This window comes from Rutilus rutilus (assembly GCF_951802725.1).
Source record: "Rutilus rutilus genome assembly, chromosome: 16".
Classification (NCBI taxonomy): domain Eukaryota; kingdom Metazoa; phylum Chordata; class Actinopteri; order Cypriniformes; family Leuciscidae; genus Rutilus; species Rutilus rutilus.
In genome coordinates this window covers 2313535-2333224 of record NC_140224.1, presented here as the reverse complement: position 1 = coordinate 2333224, position 19690 = coordinate 2313535, and the positions used below count along the sequence as shown (strand labels likewise).

The 19690-nt window shown below is 37.2% G+C and overlaps 2 protein-coding genes across 6 annotated transcripts in view; one reads left to right on the top strand and one right to left on the bottom strand.

Moving 5' to 3' along the window:
• tnfrsf13b (TNF receptor superfamily member 13B) overlaps positions 1 to 7245 on the top strand; it is an 11002-nt gene extending 3757 nt beyond the window's left edge. For both annotated transcript variants that reach the window (XM_084434164.1, XM_084434163.1), the window contains exons 3-5: positions 2291 to 2407; positions 4726 to 4980; positions 6634 to 7245. In XM_084434164.1, coding sequence (XP_084290290.1) covers positions 2291 to 2407; positions 4726 to 4980; positions 6634 to 6875 — 614 coding nt within the window. In that variant the 3' untranslated portion in view covers positions 6876 to 7245. The remainder of the gene's footprint in view (positions 1 to 2290; positions 2408 to 4725; positions 4981 to 6633) is intronic.
• Positions 7246 to 10314: 3069 nt separating this feature from the next.
• Positions 10315 to 19690, bottom strand: part of usp22 (ubiquitin specific peptidase 22) — a 53238-nt gene continuing 43862 nt past the window's right edge. For all 4 annotated transcript variants that reach the window (XM_084434160.1, XM_084434159.1, XM_084434161.1 and 1 more), the window contains 6 exons: positions 19386 to 19544; positions 19182 to 19308; positions 16446 to 16537; positions 14074 to 14136; positions 13437 to 13586; positions 10315 to 10555 (listed from right to left, as the gene is read on the bottom strand). In XM_084434160.1, the coding sequence (XP_084290286.1) occupies positions 10513 to 10555; positions 13437 to 13586; positions 14074 to 14136; positions 16446 to 16537; positions 19182 to 19308; positions 19386 to 19544 (634 nt within the window). In that variant the 3' untranslated portion in view covers positions 10315 to 10512. The remainder of the gene's footprint in view (positions 10556 to 13436; positions 13587 to 14073; positions 14137 to 16445; positions 16538 to 19181; positions 19309 to 19385; positions 19545 to 19690) is intronic.

Here is a 19690-nt window from a genome sequence, read left to right as displayed (position 1 = left end):
ACTCTGGCCCCACATGAGGGCGCTCACAGGACGAGTGCAGTTCCACTCTGGCCCCACATGAGGGCGCTCACAGGACGAGTGCAGTTCCACTCTGGCTCCACATGAGGGCGCTCACAGGACGAGTGCAGTTCCACTCTGGCCCCACATGAGGGCGCTCACAGGACGAGTGCAGTTCCACTCTGGCTCCACATGAGGGCGCTCACAGGACGAGTGCAGAATGAATGGAGGTCTATGGCGCTATACCCCTCAAAATCCACTTTTCTCAGGATATAATTTTTTGTGTAGTAATTTGAATGTTGTATTCGAAAGGAGATGCAAAGAAATTACACATTGCTGGGTGTTAGATTTTTCAGAGTCACTTATTTGCTTTAAAAAGTCTTTTAAAATGTCAATGACGTCACACACATCGTACGACCAGAGATACTGCTTTACGGCAATCCTTCAGTCACTCTGGTGCTTTCGCCTTCTGCACTTTCCTTTCTCTCGAGGCATCGACAACACAGCTGACACAGGTAAACACACACAGCTGGCACAGGTAAACACACACAGCTGGCACAGGTAAACACACACAGCTGGCACAGGTAAATACACACAGCTGGCACAGGTAAACACACAACACAGCTGACACAGGTAAACACACGTGCTAGATGAGTTTTTGTTTTGTTTGTTTCTGGTCCCGCTTCGGATGCCACGATGCCATCAAGCGGTATCTCTGGCCGTAATCAGTCCTTCACTGACCAATCAGCGTTCATTAGCAGAATGCTAGCATGTTATGGGCAACAACAACTCAACCTGTAAGAAATCGAAAGGACATAAGTACTCGTTCATTCAGCTTTCGACCTATAACCCAAATAAAATCTGAGATTTCTCAACGGCAATCGGGTGAAAGAGACACATTTAGCCGTGGCTCCATAGACTCCCATTCATTCTGCACTCATGGGCGATCGCCCCCAGTGGAGCTCTGGTGGAACTACAACCACAATTCGGTACAATAGGACTTAATAGGGAGTGGGCAGGCTCTCCGTAGACGGGCTCTGGTATTACTGTGCAATAAACTGAAGCTCCACTTCTATTATATAGAAATCCTCAGACATTTCTCTTAAAAATGTCTAATTCACGACCGGTGTTTTGTTTTGCTCTTTCCTCTGCGCTTCCGCGTTCGTCATTACGTTGTGCGTCGGGTCAGGGGTTACTCTGTTCGGAAGCCAGTGATTATAGTTTATAAAGTTATAAATATGGTTATTTTTCTGACACAAATGCATGGCTTCACTTCAGAAGGCCTTTATTAACCCCTGGAATCATATGGATTACTTTTATAATGAATAGATGCACTTTTATAATGAATAGATGCACTTTTATAATGGATAGATTCACTTTTATAATGGATAGATGCACTTTTATAATGGATAGATTCACTTTTAATGCACTTTTATAATGGATAGATGCACTTTTATTATGGATAAATGCACTTTTAATGAACTTTTATTATAGATAGATGCACTTTTAATGCACTTTTACAATGGATGCATTTTTATTATGGATAGATGCACTTTTATTATGGATAGATGCACTTTTAATGCACTTTTATTATGGATAGATGCACTTTAAATACACTTTTATAATGGATAGATGCACTTTTATAATGGATAGATGCACTTTTATAACAGATAGATGCACTTTTATAACGGATAGATGCACTTTTATAACGGATAGATGCACTTTTATAACGGATAGATGCACTTTTAATGCACTTTTATAATGGATAGATGCACTTTTAATGCACTTTTATAATGGATAGATGCACTTTTATAACGGATAGATGCACTTTTATGATGGATAGATGCACTTTTATAACGGATAGATGCACTTTTAATGCACTTTTATAATGGATAGATGCACTTTTAATGCACTTTTATAATGGATAGATGCACTTTTATAACGGATAGATGCACTTTTTTGGTCTTCAAAACTTTCTCCAGCCATTCACGCTCATTATAAAGCTTGGAAGAGCCAGGACATTTTTTAATATAACTCTGTGTTCATCTGAAAGAAGAAAGTAATATATATCTAGGATGACTTGAGGGCGAGTAAATTATGGGAAATTTGTAAATTTTTGGGTAAACTAACCCTTTTATGTACTGAGATTTAACCAACTGGTAATATAAAGTTAAACACCAAAGAATCTACATTATTTAGCTCCAAACCTGTTTAAAGTACATTAAACAACACCCGGTTCAGCAGTATCGGGGGAGCTGTTCTTGATGAATGACGTGAGCTGTTGTGTCGGCAGAGGCCTGGAGATGTAAAGCCGTGTCGGGTCAGTTCTACGACCGACTGCTGAAGAAGTGTCTGAAGTGCTCTGAGATCTGTGGCGGTCACCCGTCGGCCTGCTCAGACGCCTGCAAGAGTGAGTAAACCATGTGTGTTTCCTTATTTTAGTTAATTTTTTTTTTTTTATTTGTATAGTGCTTTTCACAATACACTTCATTTCAAAGCAGCTTTACAGAAATACATGAGTCCACGTTGCAATTTAGAGAGATCTGTTATCTGAGGGAACTGTCTAAGTTATGCATTTCAGAAATGTACATATACAAAATCACAGTTAGCGAAAAATGTATTACTTTAAACAATGTAATAATTTAATGCTGAAGCAATGAGCTCATTGAAGTTATGAATACGTGTTTGTGTGTGTCCTCATGACTCGCTGAGGAATGAGTCACGTGACCTTAAACCTCTCCGAGCTTCTTATACAAGACATTTTAGCTTTTAATTCAATTCTTTAAATTCTCAACTTTAAATAATGTGGGCGGGGCTTGATTTTGTCTGTGTGGAATTGATTGGATGGTTGTGGTTTGCTATTGGCTGATCTCATGTGAGTGACAGGTTATAGCCCCGCCCACATCATTAGAGAAGAGAAGAGATGTTATACGTTATTTTGATTCAAGATGATAGGAGGAACATGAATTTAAAACAAATAATAATGTGCACGGATAAAAAATGGTCAATTCTGATTTCATGGTGACTTTAACAGTTCAGACGAGTTACTAATAAAATAATTGAATTATTTAGGCGAGTCATTCCTGGTATTCAATGCCTTTTGGCCATCATAAAATGTAGAAAATCAAACTCAGTTTTTAAAAGAATTGTTTGTGTAGTCATGATAGGGTAATGTAAAACATTTGATAAATGTCATATACACCTAGGATGGCTTCAGGGGGAGGGAATCATGGGGGAATTTTCATTTTTGGGTGAACTATCACTTTAATTAAAATTTTATTAAAAAATTAAACCTTTTTTTATTATTATTATAATAATTTTTTTATTGAACATATATAACAGCAAATACAAAGCCAGTAAAATAAACAGAGAAAAAACAACAACAACACTGAGCCAGGGGTAACATATCATTTTAATAAATTGACTTTGAGAGAGAGAGAGAGAAACACCTTAAGTCCTTTTTTTTTTTTATAAAAAAGCATAAATATCATACTTTGTGCACAATGTAATGGACTTTAAAGCTTTGACATTGCTGGAAGAAGAGATAGTGCCCAAATAACATTTCAGGTCTTTTCAAAAAAAAATATATATATATATATATTTATGATTTAAAAAAAAACAAAAAAAAACAATACAACATACATTTCGGAGCAAAGAAAACACATAAAACATAAATAAATAAATAAACATTCACAAAAAACAAGACCTTTGTATTAATCAAAGATTTTGAAGACAGTTGACAAATTAACACATTCCCAAAATTACATATTCAAAATGCAAAACAAAATTAAAGAGTGCCTTTTCCTTAATGAACACATAGACACCTCACACCATAACTTTCTCACACGACTACAGTGCCAGAAACTGTGGGTTCTGTGTCCAAGAGCAAAGAGCAGAAAGAGCAGCGTACATCAGTGTCGTTCTTACACTTACTAAGGAAATGTCTGACAGAATGTGTGCATTATCTTGAAAGAGATTTCTTTCTAATAACCAAACACTTTCCCAATCAAGAGCATTAACACATTCAGTCCAATAAGATTTGGAGACAGCCTCCTTTAAAATAGAGAAGAATAGATTTGTTATTGTTTTTAGACTGTAAAAAACAAATTGTGCATTTAGACATGTTTTTATTTTTTTTATTTTTTTTGAGAACATTATATAAACAAAGAAGGAAACAGTCACAGATCACAGAAAGATTAAAAAAAGACACAAGAAGGGGGTATATAACTAATCTGAAAAGATTACATATCAAAGGAAAAGATTAAAAGACTTACATATTTCTCTTGTTTTTAAAGCCTTCTTGTTACACGAGTCAGAGATAGTCCCAAAGTAATGTTGGACTTCAGTGAGCAAAACATAGAAAAGTGCTTTCTGACCTGAAAATGTACATTTAAACATTTTGTAAAAAAAAAAATTGTAAAAAAAGAGGAATATTTTGGTTTTGTATAATTGCCCGTATAATTCCCAACAAAACATTTTCCCAAAGTAGAGAAAAATCCTTATCAATGTTCTCAACAAATCGGGAAAAGCCTTTCCTCAATAATTTAGAGTAAGGGCAAAGCATAAATAAATGCACTACAGTGTCTGGCTGCTGTTTACAAAAAGAACAGTTCTTTCTTGGATTTCTTTAAGAAGGTATGAACGGGATATACACGATGAACTACTCGAAAGGAAACTTCTCTCGTCTCATCAGCATGATGATGATGTCCTCATGTTTGCTGTCCTCAGATGCGGTGACGCAGGGTCCTGTGGGCGTGTCTGCAGTTCCTCTGCTCACCGGCAGGGGGCGCGCAGGGATCCGCACACACACACCCGCGCTGTTCTCTGAGGCGCTGCTGTTCTCACTGCTGGGTGTGTGTGTTACTGTCCTGCTGTTCACACTGACCACCGCGATCCTGTTGCTGATCAGGAGAGCCAAACAGCAGCAGCTCCAGCAGGACACCGGCAAACAGCAGCACAACCAACACGCGCAATCATCCAAAGGTCAATATAACAGCCCGAGCCTGCGCATGGGGGCGCTCTAACACGCCTAACACAGTGTTATTAGAAGACCAAACTCAGCAAACATCATACTAGTAAAGTATACCACAGTAAAAAAAACTGTTTTTTAACCCAACCGTTGGGTTACACATGGTCACTATGTTGGGTTATTTTCCAAAAAAATATTGGGTCATTTTTAAAATCGTTGGGTAATTTCTAGTAATAACTCTGCTGTTGGGTTAAATACATATGTTGTATGTACACTTGTGTGTTTTGAAATGATGTACACAACTATGTAGCCTATATTTAAATTAAATTCTAGACTCCCCAAAATTTAGTTTGTACTTTAAAAATATATTTGTTGAGACATATTTATTGTTTTATACAAATAAACAATCTGTATTTGAAAACAAAGTGTATTTTATTTATTAAAATAATGTCATAAATAAAAAACTTAAACTTATCTGTTGGGTTATGCATTGGGTTAAAGTAACCCACAGGTGGGAAGGTGCTACACCGCCCCATAGTTGGGTTACTCGTTGGGTCATTTTTAACCCAACATTATTAAGTGAGCATGTACAAAAACAATCAGATGAGCCCAGAATATGAACATACAGCGTTTAATTACGCGTTAAGCATTTTCCTCCCATAGAAAACCATAAGAAACCGCGTAACGTGGCTTAATGTAATAAAGCAGTGTTATTAAAAGACCAAACTCAGTAAACATCATACTAATAAAGTATACTGTACAGAAAAATCAAAGAGCCCAGGATATGAATGTTGTGGAACGTGTTTAATAATGGTTCTTATAATGGATCTCTATGGAAGGAAAATGGTTAACGTGTAATTAAACCCGCTGCGATCATATTCTGAGCTCATCTGATTTTTTTGTACATATATGTAAAAATGCTGGGTTGTTTCAACCCATGTTTGGGTCAAATATGGACAAACCCAACCATTGGGTTAAAACATTAATTCAAAAATGTAAACCCATGGTTGGGTTTGTCCATATTTGACCCAAACATGGGTTGAAATAACCCAGCATTGTTTAGAGTGTAGCATGGTTTATTAATAAGGTGTTTACTGAGTTTGGTCTTTTAATAACACTGCATGTCTACATTAAGCATGTCAAGCGTTTAGCGGACGGATGAGGGTTTTTTACAGAAAAAACTTGTACCTATTAATTCAATTTTAAATTGTTAAAAGTTTGGCATTTTTTCATTCCATTTGACTTTATGAATATAGTAACATAGTGCTGGGCAACGATTAATCACATCCAAAATAAAAGTTTGTGTTTACATAATATATGTGTGTGTGTATTGTGTAAAATTATTTAGTATATATAAATACTCACACATGCATGTATATATTTAAGAAATATTTGCATGCATATACTGTATATAGGCTATATTTATGCATAATTTATATTATATATAAATATAAAACATGCTACATTCGTGTGTGTGTGTTTATATATACAAAATAATGTTACACAGTACACACACACACAATATTATGTAAACACAAACTTTTGTTTTGGATGCGATTAATCGTTGCCCAGCACTATATAAAGATTGAAACAAATGAAATTTTTTTTAGCATAACATCTACTTGTTGAAAGTGAACAGGACTCACAGGTTTTCTTTGCTGTTTCAGATTCTCTGATGACTCGAGCTGATGATGTGGATCAGGATCAGGATCAGGATCAGGATCAGGATCAGGACAGATCGAGAGCGACTGAAACATGTGTCTATTGCTTCTCTGACCACACGGTGGCGCCACACACAGTCTATCAGCAGGCCGGAGAGAACACACACACACATCACCCAGCTCTCACACACTCCGACAAGAGCCGGCCGTTCAGGATTATATGTTCACCTACTCAAACAAGCATGTGAATAATAATAATAATACTAAAGGCAGATGTAACTGTACCGCACTCGAGAATTCCTGTGGAAAATCAGTGTCATTTTAGTTTTAATAAATTAATAAATGCTATATTTAATAGAGCACAACAGACTTTCTAAGCCACTTCATCTTGAAAGCCTATAGCTTTCTCGGTCAATTTCTCCATAGATAGACATGCAGAAAAGTCTTGAACCATGAACAAAACCAACAGAATAACTCATAAATGACCATTTCTGATTCAAGGGCAACACACACACACACACACACACACACACACACACACACACACACAATCCATACTTGAATCATCAATGGAAGTACAATATGAATCGATTAACTACTAGGCTATAAATATTCCACAAGAAAAAAAATAAAATAATAATCAAGCTCTGGTAAATCATAATTATGACAAAATTAAACATTATGACACGCTAAATCGAAATTATAACGTCAAAATTAAGACTTAAAAAATAATGACACTGAATCGAATATATAAGATTTGTCAAAATTATGACATAAATATATTATGATTAATTAAAAATAATAATTATGAGACAAAAAGTCAAAATTATGACGCTGACTTTTAAGTCATGATTTTTACTTAAATGTGTAAATTTCGATTTAGTATGTCATAATTTCTACTTTTTAAGTCACAATTTCCATAAAAAATAAATAAAAAGCTAATAACTTCGAACTACTTTTAAAGTCACAATTATGACTTACCGCGGCGGAGCATGAATTTATTATCATATGTGGTGGAAATGGGCTTCCATACAAGAGTGACTCTATCATAGATATCTGTGACACATATCATAAGTACATGCGTAGAAGCCGCATTCGACCGCTCCAGACAAGGCCCGCCATCTTGGAACGGTCAGCGTGACGTCACTCACAGTAAAATGCTGCGTTCCAGAGGAGGTTGGAGTGCGCGGGAATATCGGAATATCCCAAATTAAAGTTCCAGGCAATCAGAGTTCACGTTCACATTTTGACCATATGATGTCGCAACGACACAACAAGAGCATATTGTGTTTTTGTGTCAATTATCTAAATTCCCTAAGAAATGGGATAACCTTTCACTCAATATTACAGGTTTGACTTGTACTTTTTAAATGTTTTCAGTTGTACTATAGTATCTGTTTAATGTCATGTTAGCTTACGGCTTCGTTTTGTTATATTGTGTTATTTTAGCAAAATTATCCGCTGCAGTCTATTGCAGATATAAATATTCATACATGCATGACCGTTTGCTTGCTTCGACTGTTCCAATATGGCGGACGGCTTACATACAGCGGCCCATCGAAACAGCTGCTAATGAGGCATCTGTTACTCTACACGACAGCTACTAAACACAATATTGTGTCTTAGAAACACATTTAATCGTTTAACAACATTGGAGCTCAACATATATCTGTATATTCTGTGGAGAAAATCCAATGGAGAATCCTACTGTTGAGCAGTCACTACAGGGAAAACATATATTCGAATATATATCACCATACTTTCATCCAATGATTAACCACTGTACATTATGACAACTGTTTTGCATCACAAGTTTTCTGAAATATTGTTTAAATATGCAACTGAGGTATTATCTTATCATTTTCAAAGATTTTCAGAAGATAAATCTGAAAACATTTAAGTCAGGTTCATGATTCTTTGATTTTGTTGACATGTACAGGTTTTTAACAGAGGGTATTTTGGATTTCTGTTTATCACTCAATAAATCAGAAAATACTGAAATACATTTTCGCCATGTTTAAATGTTGTATAAATCAGGCGATTGATATATGACCAAACCTTGAGAACATAGATGAATTAAACTTAAGTTTGGTGTGTGTAAAGCTGCTGAACTGGACATTTCTGACTCCAACTCACCAACTTTAAAAAAATAGATTGAAATTAGATATGCAAATAGATGGTGTAATAAAATAAACACTTATATGTATATTTTGGATGTTCTCTTTCCACTAGCCTGAAGGAAGATGAGATGTTATAGAGGTAAAACAGCCCTCAAAACCAACCAGTGCATGAATAAACTATTTTTGTCGTGTCATAAGAGTATGATTCATTTGATTTGGTTTTCCAGCAGAAATAAAGATGGCCTAAAAACGAGCAAAAGAAATGGTGAAAGCAGAGAACAAAGGATAGAGGCAAATGAGAAAGAACTGAAATTAATTAATTCATTAAGAAAGGAAAAACTCATTGCTATTGAAATAAAAAAAAAACCTTCCAACCCAGCGGAAAGCAGACATCTCGTGTTATTATTCCCAACTTGTTTCAGGCCGGAGAACAAATCAGAAACAGCACTTTTTTTTCTTCACCATTTTTTTTTCCATTGATTTGTTTTACATACATTACATACATACATACTATACATAGATACATAATTAACATTTATAAAATCCTCCCCAAAGTCTTTTAGCATCCAGTTTAAACAGCATGCCAAGTTTGAGTACTGATTCAGTACACACACACACACACACACACACACACACACACACACACACACACACACACACGTTAACACCACCAACACACAGGTGCCCACATACCTGCATACGCGCGCGCACACACACACACGCACAGGATATGCATACATGCGCACACACACACACACACGACATGTGGCTGAGGATAACACTGCTGAATCGAGCCATGGTGGCGACAGGCATCACATGAACAGAAAGAAAACGTCTTCATTCACAATGCGTCTGAAACACAAGCCTTCACAACCAAACAAACCTGCAGCCACACTCATCAGCAACCGAAACTTCTCACGTCCAACCAAAGATCTGTGACGCAACCAAGCAAAAACACCCTTTCCATTCATACCCAAGACTGTAAGCACATAAAGAGAAAAGATGGGGGTATAGGACACGTAAACAAGAAATGAAGGACTTATAAAAATATATTTATATATAGATTTATGTGCGCATGTGTGTGAGAGTGTGTGTGTAAGTGTGTGAGTGTGTGATACATTTTCAGCCCTCAACCAAAAGAAAAACAAGCTTTTCCGAATGAAGAAGAAAAAAAAAGAAAAAGTGCTGGACAAGGACAGTATTTCCAAACTCAACCGACAATATAGGTTTACGCTGAAGTCAATAACACCTTTCTTTTGCATTCGGTACATCAATAATGCATACGAAGAAATAAAAAAGGAATATTTCCCCCTCATATACTTCTCGAGAAATCATCTGAGGACGAGGGAACTGATGCACGTGAATGCTTTATATTGTTTGTGGGTGAAAACGCAACTGAAAGTGAAGTGCGCGTGATGATGATTAAGATGATGATGATGATGAGATGTCAGTCTGTGTGTGTCTGTAGTGCCGGAGGTTCTCCATCTTCTCCTCCTCCTCCTCCTCTTCTTCTTCTTTCTGTCAAGTATGCTCCGGTTGCTCAGTGCAGATTGGTTTAGCTGTGTCATTTTTTTTCTTTATTATTTTTTTTTTTCATTTAATTTCATATTTTGTTGTTTTTAATGTTCTTTAGTGAGAAAGGCTGCATTTTTTTACTCTTCTGTCCCGGGACGAGCAAGTGTTGTTCCTGCTCTCCATCATCACGCCGTCACTCGTACGATCTTCCCTTCACAGCTTTGGACTCGGACCGCGTCTGGATCTCGGCTTATTCGTATTCAAGGAACTGTTTATGGTAAAATAACAAGTACCTGCAAAAAGAGAAAATACAATGTATACATTTTTTTTTTTTTAGAAACAACAGTAAAAATTAAAGCTGCAATCAGCATTTATCAGGGTTCAAGCAGTTAAGGCCTTTAAGCACAAAAGCATCAAAAGTTATTAAGTTTTATTTAGCAAGCATGTAACCACTGATATAATAGATGGAAAAGACCATTTACAGCCAATACAGGCAATTTACCATAGGAAATATATGGTTTTAAAGCAGTTATAGTGCCACCTATGGTCCGATATCCATAAAACTTTAGACGCTTGTTCAGAATGTTGTCACATATGCTCACCATTTTTTGTGAAGTTCTGAGTTTTCATTTAGGATTTATAGGCTTTTTAGTGTATTTTGCCAAGCCCATTTTATAAATGACCCTATTACAGCCATCCAAATGCAAAAGTTCAACCTTTTTTTGATAATTATTGATCTAGAGAGTCCAGAGAATTGTCCTAGACTGGTTTGGTTCCGATCGGGCGAAAAACCTAGGACTAGATCACCTTGTCTAATAGGTGCTCAACTTCATTGGCCGATGGCGGCCATGTTTTTCGAGATACACCAATGTCCTCATAGACATACATGGCACCTTGGACCAAGACACTGCATACCAATTTTCAAGTCAATCGGACCAACGGTCAGGTGGTTATAGCCCTTTGCATGTTTTTTTCATGTTATAGCGCCACCTAGAGTTCAGTCGTCGCGTTTTTTTTTACTGTCACCCCAGATTGAACTCAAACACACGTGTACCGAGGTTGGTGAAGATATCTCATTTACTTCTCGAGTTATAGCCATTTTAGTAAAATAGGCTCCTCCCACAACGTCCATTTTGCACTCCCTAGCGACCATGAATCGAAATTTCTACTTTATTTTGATAATTATTAATATTCAGACTCCAGAGAACATTTCTGCACTGGTTTGGTTCCGATCGGGCGAAAAACCTAGGACTAGTTCGCAAAAGTAGGTTTTTGACAAAATTCAAAATGGCGGAAAATCTGTTATTCAGGAGTCCAGCTTTCCAATGATATAAGACACTTGAGTCTACGACATACGGTCTAGGAGTTATGAGCAGTTTCGCGCTTTTGATCGCTATAGCGCCACCTATGGGCCAATCGGGGTCATACTTTCTGAACCTCTCCTCGATTTTTGTACGACCATCTGGCCAAGTTTCAAGTCTCCAGCTCTTACGGTTTGGGCTGCACGATGCGTTTTACGGCAGAAGAAAAATAATAAAAATCAGGACAATTACAATAGGGTTTCAGCACTTCGTGCTTGAACCCCTAAAAAATACGGAAGCTTGATTTCGCCACAGAATACAAATGAACCTTTTCAACTTTTCTTTATCTCACTATTGCGAGATAAAGAGTTGCAATTACCATTTTAAACTGCGTTGCGGAAACAAGCTTCCATTAAAAAACAGCAGGATTATTTGAGTTTCAATGAGATGACAGTTTCTATTAATATTTTGCATTAGTTTTCATTTTTATTTTAGGTTTCAGTAACTATGTTATGTTTTTGTCATTTTTATTAGTTATTGTCCATTTTAGTTGTCAGTGCAAGTAAATGATTAATAAACTATTTAAATGTACATTTATATATCTTATTATTTAGACATAGTAACTCAGTATGTTAAAGAGGTGGTTGATTATGATTTGACTTTTCTAACTGTAGTTAGTGTGTAATGTTGCTGTTTGAGCATAAACAACATCTGCAAAGTTACAGTGCTCAAAGCTCAAAGCAAAGGGAGATATTTGCTTTTAAAGAAATCGCTTTTTAAGGACTACAACAAACGGCTGGTAGAGACTACACCACATTCCTCCCGGGTTAGTGACATCACCAACCCTAAAATTTACATAACCCCGCCCCATAACACGATTTATAGATTATCATGACAGAATATGCTAATCAGTGACTAGAAGATAACTACACATAATTCAGAAATGTCCTGTTGCTTCTACATGTTGTCACTTCTTCTTGAGTCTCTCCAATTTGATCTGACTCCGGTTTGAACATAAAAGGCTAAAAGTTTTTGAATTTTCAGGACACGAGCTCTTGTAGCTCCGCCCCCTGTGCCGGGAGCAGCAGCTCATTTGCATTTAAAGGAACAGACACAAAACGGTGTTTTTGCTCACCCTCAAAAAGTGACAATTTTAACATGCTATATAAAAATATCTGTGAGGTATTTTGAGCTAAAACTTCACACACACACACTCTGGGGACATCAGAGACTTATTTTACATCTTGTGAAAAGGGTATTATACCACCCCTTTAAAAAATGCTTTATTAACATGTATTCCTACTGTAATTCATGATTAATTCATGTAGTTTAGTGGTTAGTTAACTATTTTTGTGAGCTCATCTAAAGTGAGGACTATTTATGCCTCGTAAAGCTTTCACAAACCACTGACAACTCCTAAATAACTGGGTTGTAAATGATGTAATACTTTATTAATGATCAGTTTATCATTTCTAAATTAATAATGAAAATACAATTATTAAACATTATAGATATGCTTATAAATCAAGAAAAAAGCATGTATAGCTGTATTTATAATGTCTATTAATGCTTTATAAATGATGAATTAACTATTTACCAATGCTTAACTAAGTTATTATAAAGTGTTATCAAACCTTTACTGTTCTACTGAAGATAAAAAGACACCTAAATGTTCATTTGTGGGTGAACTATCCCTTTAAGAACGCATAAGCTCACTTTAAGCAAAACATTACAATATGAAAGTATAGTTATTTCTAGTCCAGTTATAATTGATCTGCAGAAGTTTGATATTTGGTTTTGAATGCAATGAAAATCAAGTGCGACTCAAACATCCATATAGTTTTTGGTGTGTGTGGATGAGCGTGAGACTGACCCCTCGCTGTCCAGGACATCTTTAATGCTGGCTTTAGTGATAATGGCATCATCACACTTAAACCACTGGTCCTTGTGTTGCCGGATGAATGTGGTGTAATGGCCGCTCTCCAACGTGCCCTGATGATTCACCACTGCGAACAGAGAATACCTGCACACACACACACACACACACACACACACACACACACACACACACACACACACACACACACACACACACACGTCAAGTCATCTTCATTTATATAGCGCTTTTAACAATATAGATTGTTTCAAAGCAGCTTTACAGTGATCACACACACACACATTCTTGTACATCTATCTTTATGAGGACATTCATTGACACAATGCAATCTCTAGCCGCTTACCCTAACCTTACCCATCACAACTAAGTGCCTAACCCGATCCCTGACCCTAAACCGACCCTTAACCTCATTATAACCTTATCCCTAAAACCAAGTCTTGATCCTCAAACAGGCCTTTAAAGGCTCTCAGAAAGTGTCCTCACTTTACTCTCTTTGTCCTCACTCCAATGGTCTAAAACTCAAACTGGTCCTCACAAAGATAGTTGTACAAGTACACACACACACCTGATAATACAGCAGGAGCCAATACAGTATCCTGAGTCAGTCACTTACTTGTTATCGTTGTTTAATGAGTCCACTGGTTGCTGGTACTGTCCATTCATTCGGCTCTCTTTACTGCGAGACGAACAGAAAATACATTAGCAATTAATTTGCAGAGTCACTCCACTTCGTTATCCATGATGAATCCATGACTGAATGTTGCCGTGTTTGTTGACGACCAAGGCCTTAAACTATTTTTTGCCAATGGCTGGTGACTATACCGGCCAAAAATATATTTTTACCAGCCATGACACAAAAACAGGGAGTTATGACACCAATATTTTAGATATAAGTGAAAATTCACATTCCTCTATTCCAACTTGACACCACAGCTAAAACTACTAGCTTAACTAATATACATTTAATAGGCTACATGTTTTAAAGACAAGAAAACATTCAGTAATAAGATAAGAACAAACAATCAAATTAAAAGCACAAATAAATACGACAATTCACCATGACGTCACAACAGTAATGGACTGTTGTGAGAGCGTGTGAAAAGTGACAATTGCGTGAGTCTCACGGTGAATGCGTGAGAGTGGGCAGCCCTCGTTTACTTCAGGCGGTGACTGGCAATTAGTCTCTTCATCAAAAGAGACAAGTTTACTAATATTAATCTCGAATTTCCCCGGCGGAAGATAAATGCTCTTCTGTGATTTTGTAGATGGGCCGTTTTGAGAATACACGAAGCAGAGTTGAAGGGCAAGCAGGGTTGGCAGCAGAAATGTAAACGTTGGATGAATCATATAATTAGGGGATCGTTAAGATTTCCTACTTTTGACGACACGACGTCCACTCGCTATAACCTCCTCACCCACAGGACATCGATGAAACCCCTACAGCTTTTGCTGTATATCTGGCAGCGCAACCCCAAACACAACACGTTTTCATCATCGTTTCAACTTTGATCAACAACAATGTTTTTAACTGTGTAACTGTTGCAGTCGCCGGCTGGATCTCTTCAGTTAGTCAGTGGAAGCCGCTCGCGTTCTGCCACCCGGAAGTTACTCGGTGCCTATTGTTTACAAACATTCTGAAAAGGCCTATACAGGGTTCATACACGTTATGCCGCCCGAATATAAGGACGTTAAGACAACGCAAAATATTTTTTTATTAAACAGTTTTTGTATTAATCACATATTATGCTGTGTTAAAAAAAAATTCCATGACTTTTCCAAAACTTTCTGGGTCTTTTTGTTTTTTCAAAACCTTTCCAGGCCTGGAATTTGCATTTTTCAAATTCCATAACTTTTCCAGGTTTTTTCAAAACGTACGAACCCTGCCTATACCATACAATACATAAAAATGAAATAAACAGTGCTCTTCAGCCAGGTCTAATTTCAGGTACCGAAATTTAATAAAGTAATCTAATCAAATAAATAACACTGCATAGTCCTTTTTAAAGGTTAAGAGGAGTGAGTGTTTTTACTTTGTCCTTTGCTGTTTGGTGAACATTAAAAACGCAGACAGTAGCAGGATTATTAGGATGCTGTCACTTTAAGACCGAACGCACGCACGGATCATGCGTTTTGTGTTTGCGTTCACTTAAGACATAACCGACTACAGCCCCTTTCACACAGCGCGTCGATCCCGGGGAATTGCTGTAAAATTGCTAGAGTGCCTTCTGTGTGACTGCGGGATCGATGCCGGGATGGGGACCTAGTAACATTGCCGGGATCAGTCCCGGAACGCTCCCTGTGTGAACAAAAGCCAGGACCAATGCCGTAAGGGTATTTTGTTGCTCTTAGAAAAAAGTTTGTGTTCGTCATTAACAAAGAAAGAACGAAACAATGTGTGTAAACTAGAATGAAGCCGAGACCAGGAGCTCCTTGCTATCCGCGCTGAAGCTGAGAGCGTTCGCCAGCTTTGTGGAACGGGACACGATGTGTTAGTGTACGACTGAATCCGGAAAAAAATGCTTGAGTGTGGTTTCGAGATCACTAGTAAACTTAAGACACTGCGTAAAAAAAAAAATGCACCAAGTGCACGACTACACTGGAGAGAGCGGTAGCGGAAGATTAGACTGGCCTTTCTACAACACATCCTGACGTCACGTGTCTTTACGGGATGTGTGTGAACGCACTCACTGATTCCAGAAAATCACTGGCAGTGTGAATGAACCAAAATCAAACCATCCCGGGACACATTATCCGTGTATCTTCCGGAATCTCTGTGTGAAAGGGGCTTATGTTTACTAGGATTCTCGCCGAGACAGGCGTTTGTTTTTTACAAAATTTTGAGTGAATTTGTCCATGAAAAAGAGCTCAACTTTGCATTTGTTAGAATTCAAGAAACTGTTACTGGCCATCTGGCGACTGACGCCGTTTCATACACTCGCCAACGCTGACGAGTGTTGTTTTCATCAGAGCTGAGTGAGGCTGTACCTGGAGGCCATGAAGGGCGTCATGTCCAGCTCCAGAGGAAACGACACGTATGTGGTGATCTTACGCCGGAGCTTCGCTGAATGCTCGAACCGCTGGACAAGAGAAAACACAGAGGAGTGAGAGATGTAGACGAGAGACAGGGTTCACAGAAGCACGTCTGAAGGCCAGACTCTCTCACTCTCACACACACACACACACACACACACACACACACACCTTCTGATGCAGCAACCATTCCACAGAGACTGTGAAGCTCAGAGACTGTGAAGCTCTTTGTGGTTTGAAGTCTTTGCAACTTCACAATCTGGTCAAGAACCAGCAAAAAATACCGATGAAAAAGACCAGTTCGGTCAGACAGAGGATAATTATGCTAATATTAAAGGGTCATGAAACCCTAAACCAAATTTTCTGAGATTTTAACAGAGGTATGTGTGTTGAACACCATTGAAGACAATGTTAGCATCTGTTAGATTTAATAGTAGGGGGAAAATGGTTAAATTTGAGTTTTTTTCCGCTATTTTCGTCTTCCGGGTTGAAAATCTTCATCGTGCAGAGCACTATAGTACTTTGATGACTCATCGGTGTCTCATAATTATTCATGAGACTGAGTTTTCTTATCCAATGAGAAGACACTTGATCTTAATTATTCATGACACCACGTGGATCTTTCCAATGACAGACATGTCAAACTGTGATATCGTGTAGTAGATGAGAGTGCATCTTCCCCTGGACTCTCAGATGCTGCCCGGGCTAGACTCCGGCCATCAAACACGGACACATCTAAACTATGTGTGTGTAGAAACCACTCAACTGGAGAATGGTGGACTTCGGCCTTGTACACCAATGCAGGTTGCGTCTTGCGAGTGATGTGGTCCCGAGGACTTTTCTATCGCTTCAGAGGTGTGTGTGTGTGTCTAAAATGTAAACCTGACCGTTTTACATGCCTTTTGTTAAATAATCACTCGTTATTAAAATTTAGATATTTCAATAATACCTCAATTGTATGGAACGTATGCTTAATTTGTGCAAATTTCTATGTCACTGTCCATCTTTATTATGTGGGTTTTGGGGGCGCGTAGATCTAGGCTATGTAGTATGTACGGAACGTTTTGTTTTGTTTTTTTAGCGAAAACTTTCAAATATATGCATTTATAGTGTGTATATAAACAAATATATATTTTATAATGACAATTATACATATACATGTACATTTATATGTTTTTAATACAATTATGATTACTGTAGGCTAATATATGTAGCAGGACATTCAGTTACTTTTGAAAGGACAAACATAAGGTGTCAGTGTATTTCATTAGACTTTAACTTTGCCAGCTATAAAAAAAATCTAGCATTTCCTCACGTTTTACCACTGATTTTTAGTGACAGTCGATATCCACTGACGACACTGGCTATTTTTAGGTCAAACCGTTCTTGTCTGTCAGTCATATAATGCAGGACTATGGTCACCACCTCAAAGAGCATGCACAGAGAAGTCCAAATTAAACATTTGACGTGGACGTGGTTGTGTATAAGAGGTAAAAACGATATATATACTGTTCGTTTTCTCACACAAACCGCTCGTTTCGCGTCTTAGGCCATCAATGTGTACTTACGATGGGGAATTGTTTAATTTGGACTTCTCTGTGCATGCTCTTTGAGGTGGTGACCATAGACCTGCATTATATGACTGACAGACAAGAACGGTTTGACCTAAAAATAGCAAAATTGAAACTACTGCGGAAACAAAGACACCTACATCTTGGATGCCCTTGAGGTAAGCTAAAACATACCAAAATTTAATTTCAAAGTGAACTATCCCTTTAAAGTTCCATACTTCTATGAGTAAAGTAATAAATAATGATGAAATAATATATAAATAATATATAAATACAGTAGTAGTATTAGTTATAATAATAATAATATTGAATTCTGCCATCAAAACTTCACTTTGTTTTAAAGAGTATACTCACTGTAACATAATATTCAAATATTTTTATACATTTTCATGTAACTATTCATATTACACTTATGCTTTTCATTTAATATCCATCAATTTGAATTGAATTATCCTTACATATTGTTCATATTTTAAATGAGTTTAAAAAAAAACTAGAGCTTAATAAAACAGTTTGTATACATCTTAAATGGAACAGGGAATGGACAATTTAGTTTATGTGATTCATATTCATACATTTAAAAAAAAATTATTAATGAAGATTTATACAAAAATCTTTTTTTGTTAAGCTCTTGTTTTTTTTTTTTTTCTCATTTAAAATTTTTCATTCATAATATGAATATGCAAGAATTATCCAATTCAGTTTGATGGAATATTACTATTAATTGAAATGCAATTGTGAGTAAATTTGTTTTAACACAATAGTATAGAATTTAAATATTTCTATACATTTATCATTTATTATCATCAATCACACACATTACAGAATTCTGTGAATTCTGGCATCAATATATTATGCACAGTATAAAAAAAAAGGATATTAATTTTGATATTTGCTAAAGATTACATTTAACATTGTTATTAAATAAAGCATTTAAACATAAAAATTGGAGGAATAAGCACGCACAATTAAATGTTTACAATATCATTCCATATACATCAAATATGGGCTGATACTAATAAAAAATAAATGCATTAAGATATATCAGTAATCATTCAAATAAACGATGCACTTTCATCTGCATCAAAAAAGAAAAATGCATACACACACACACACGTACTTTGAGGTGGAAACATGCCACGATAGGAAGTCTCTTCATAGTCAGCTGCTTGGTGGACTCCTGGTAACTATGGCAACCGCTGCATTTGATCTTGGCGCTGCTTCCTAAGTGTTCGGGTCGGGTGAACCTGCAATGCAGAAGCGTGAGTCAGTGGCGTCCGGTGCGATCACAGATCCGTGTGTGTGTGTGTGTGTGTGCGCGCACCTGCGCAGGCAGTCTGTGAGTGTGGTGGCTCCGCTGGGATGACTGTCTCCGTTCACCACACTGCCGTCACTGCCCGGGCTCAGCGGCCAGAACGGGGTGGACGAACCCGGCAGATCCAAGCTAATGTCCCAGAACGGGTCTATTGTGGTGGAGACTCCACTGCACACACAGAAAACACTGACGAATCACATCTTTTTCTCAGCGCTACTAATGCACAACCTCAAATAACACTCATGAAACCATTCAAACATGATCTGATAGATGCATTTACACCTAAATAATCAAGAAACGGCAGGAATGCAATG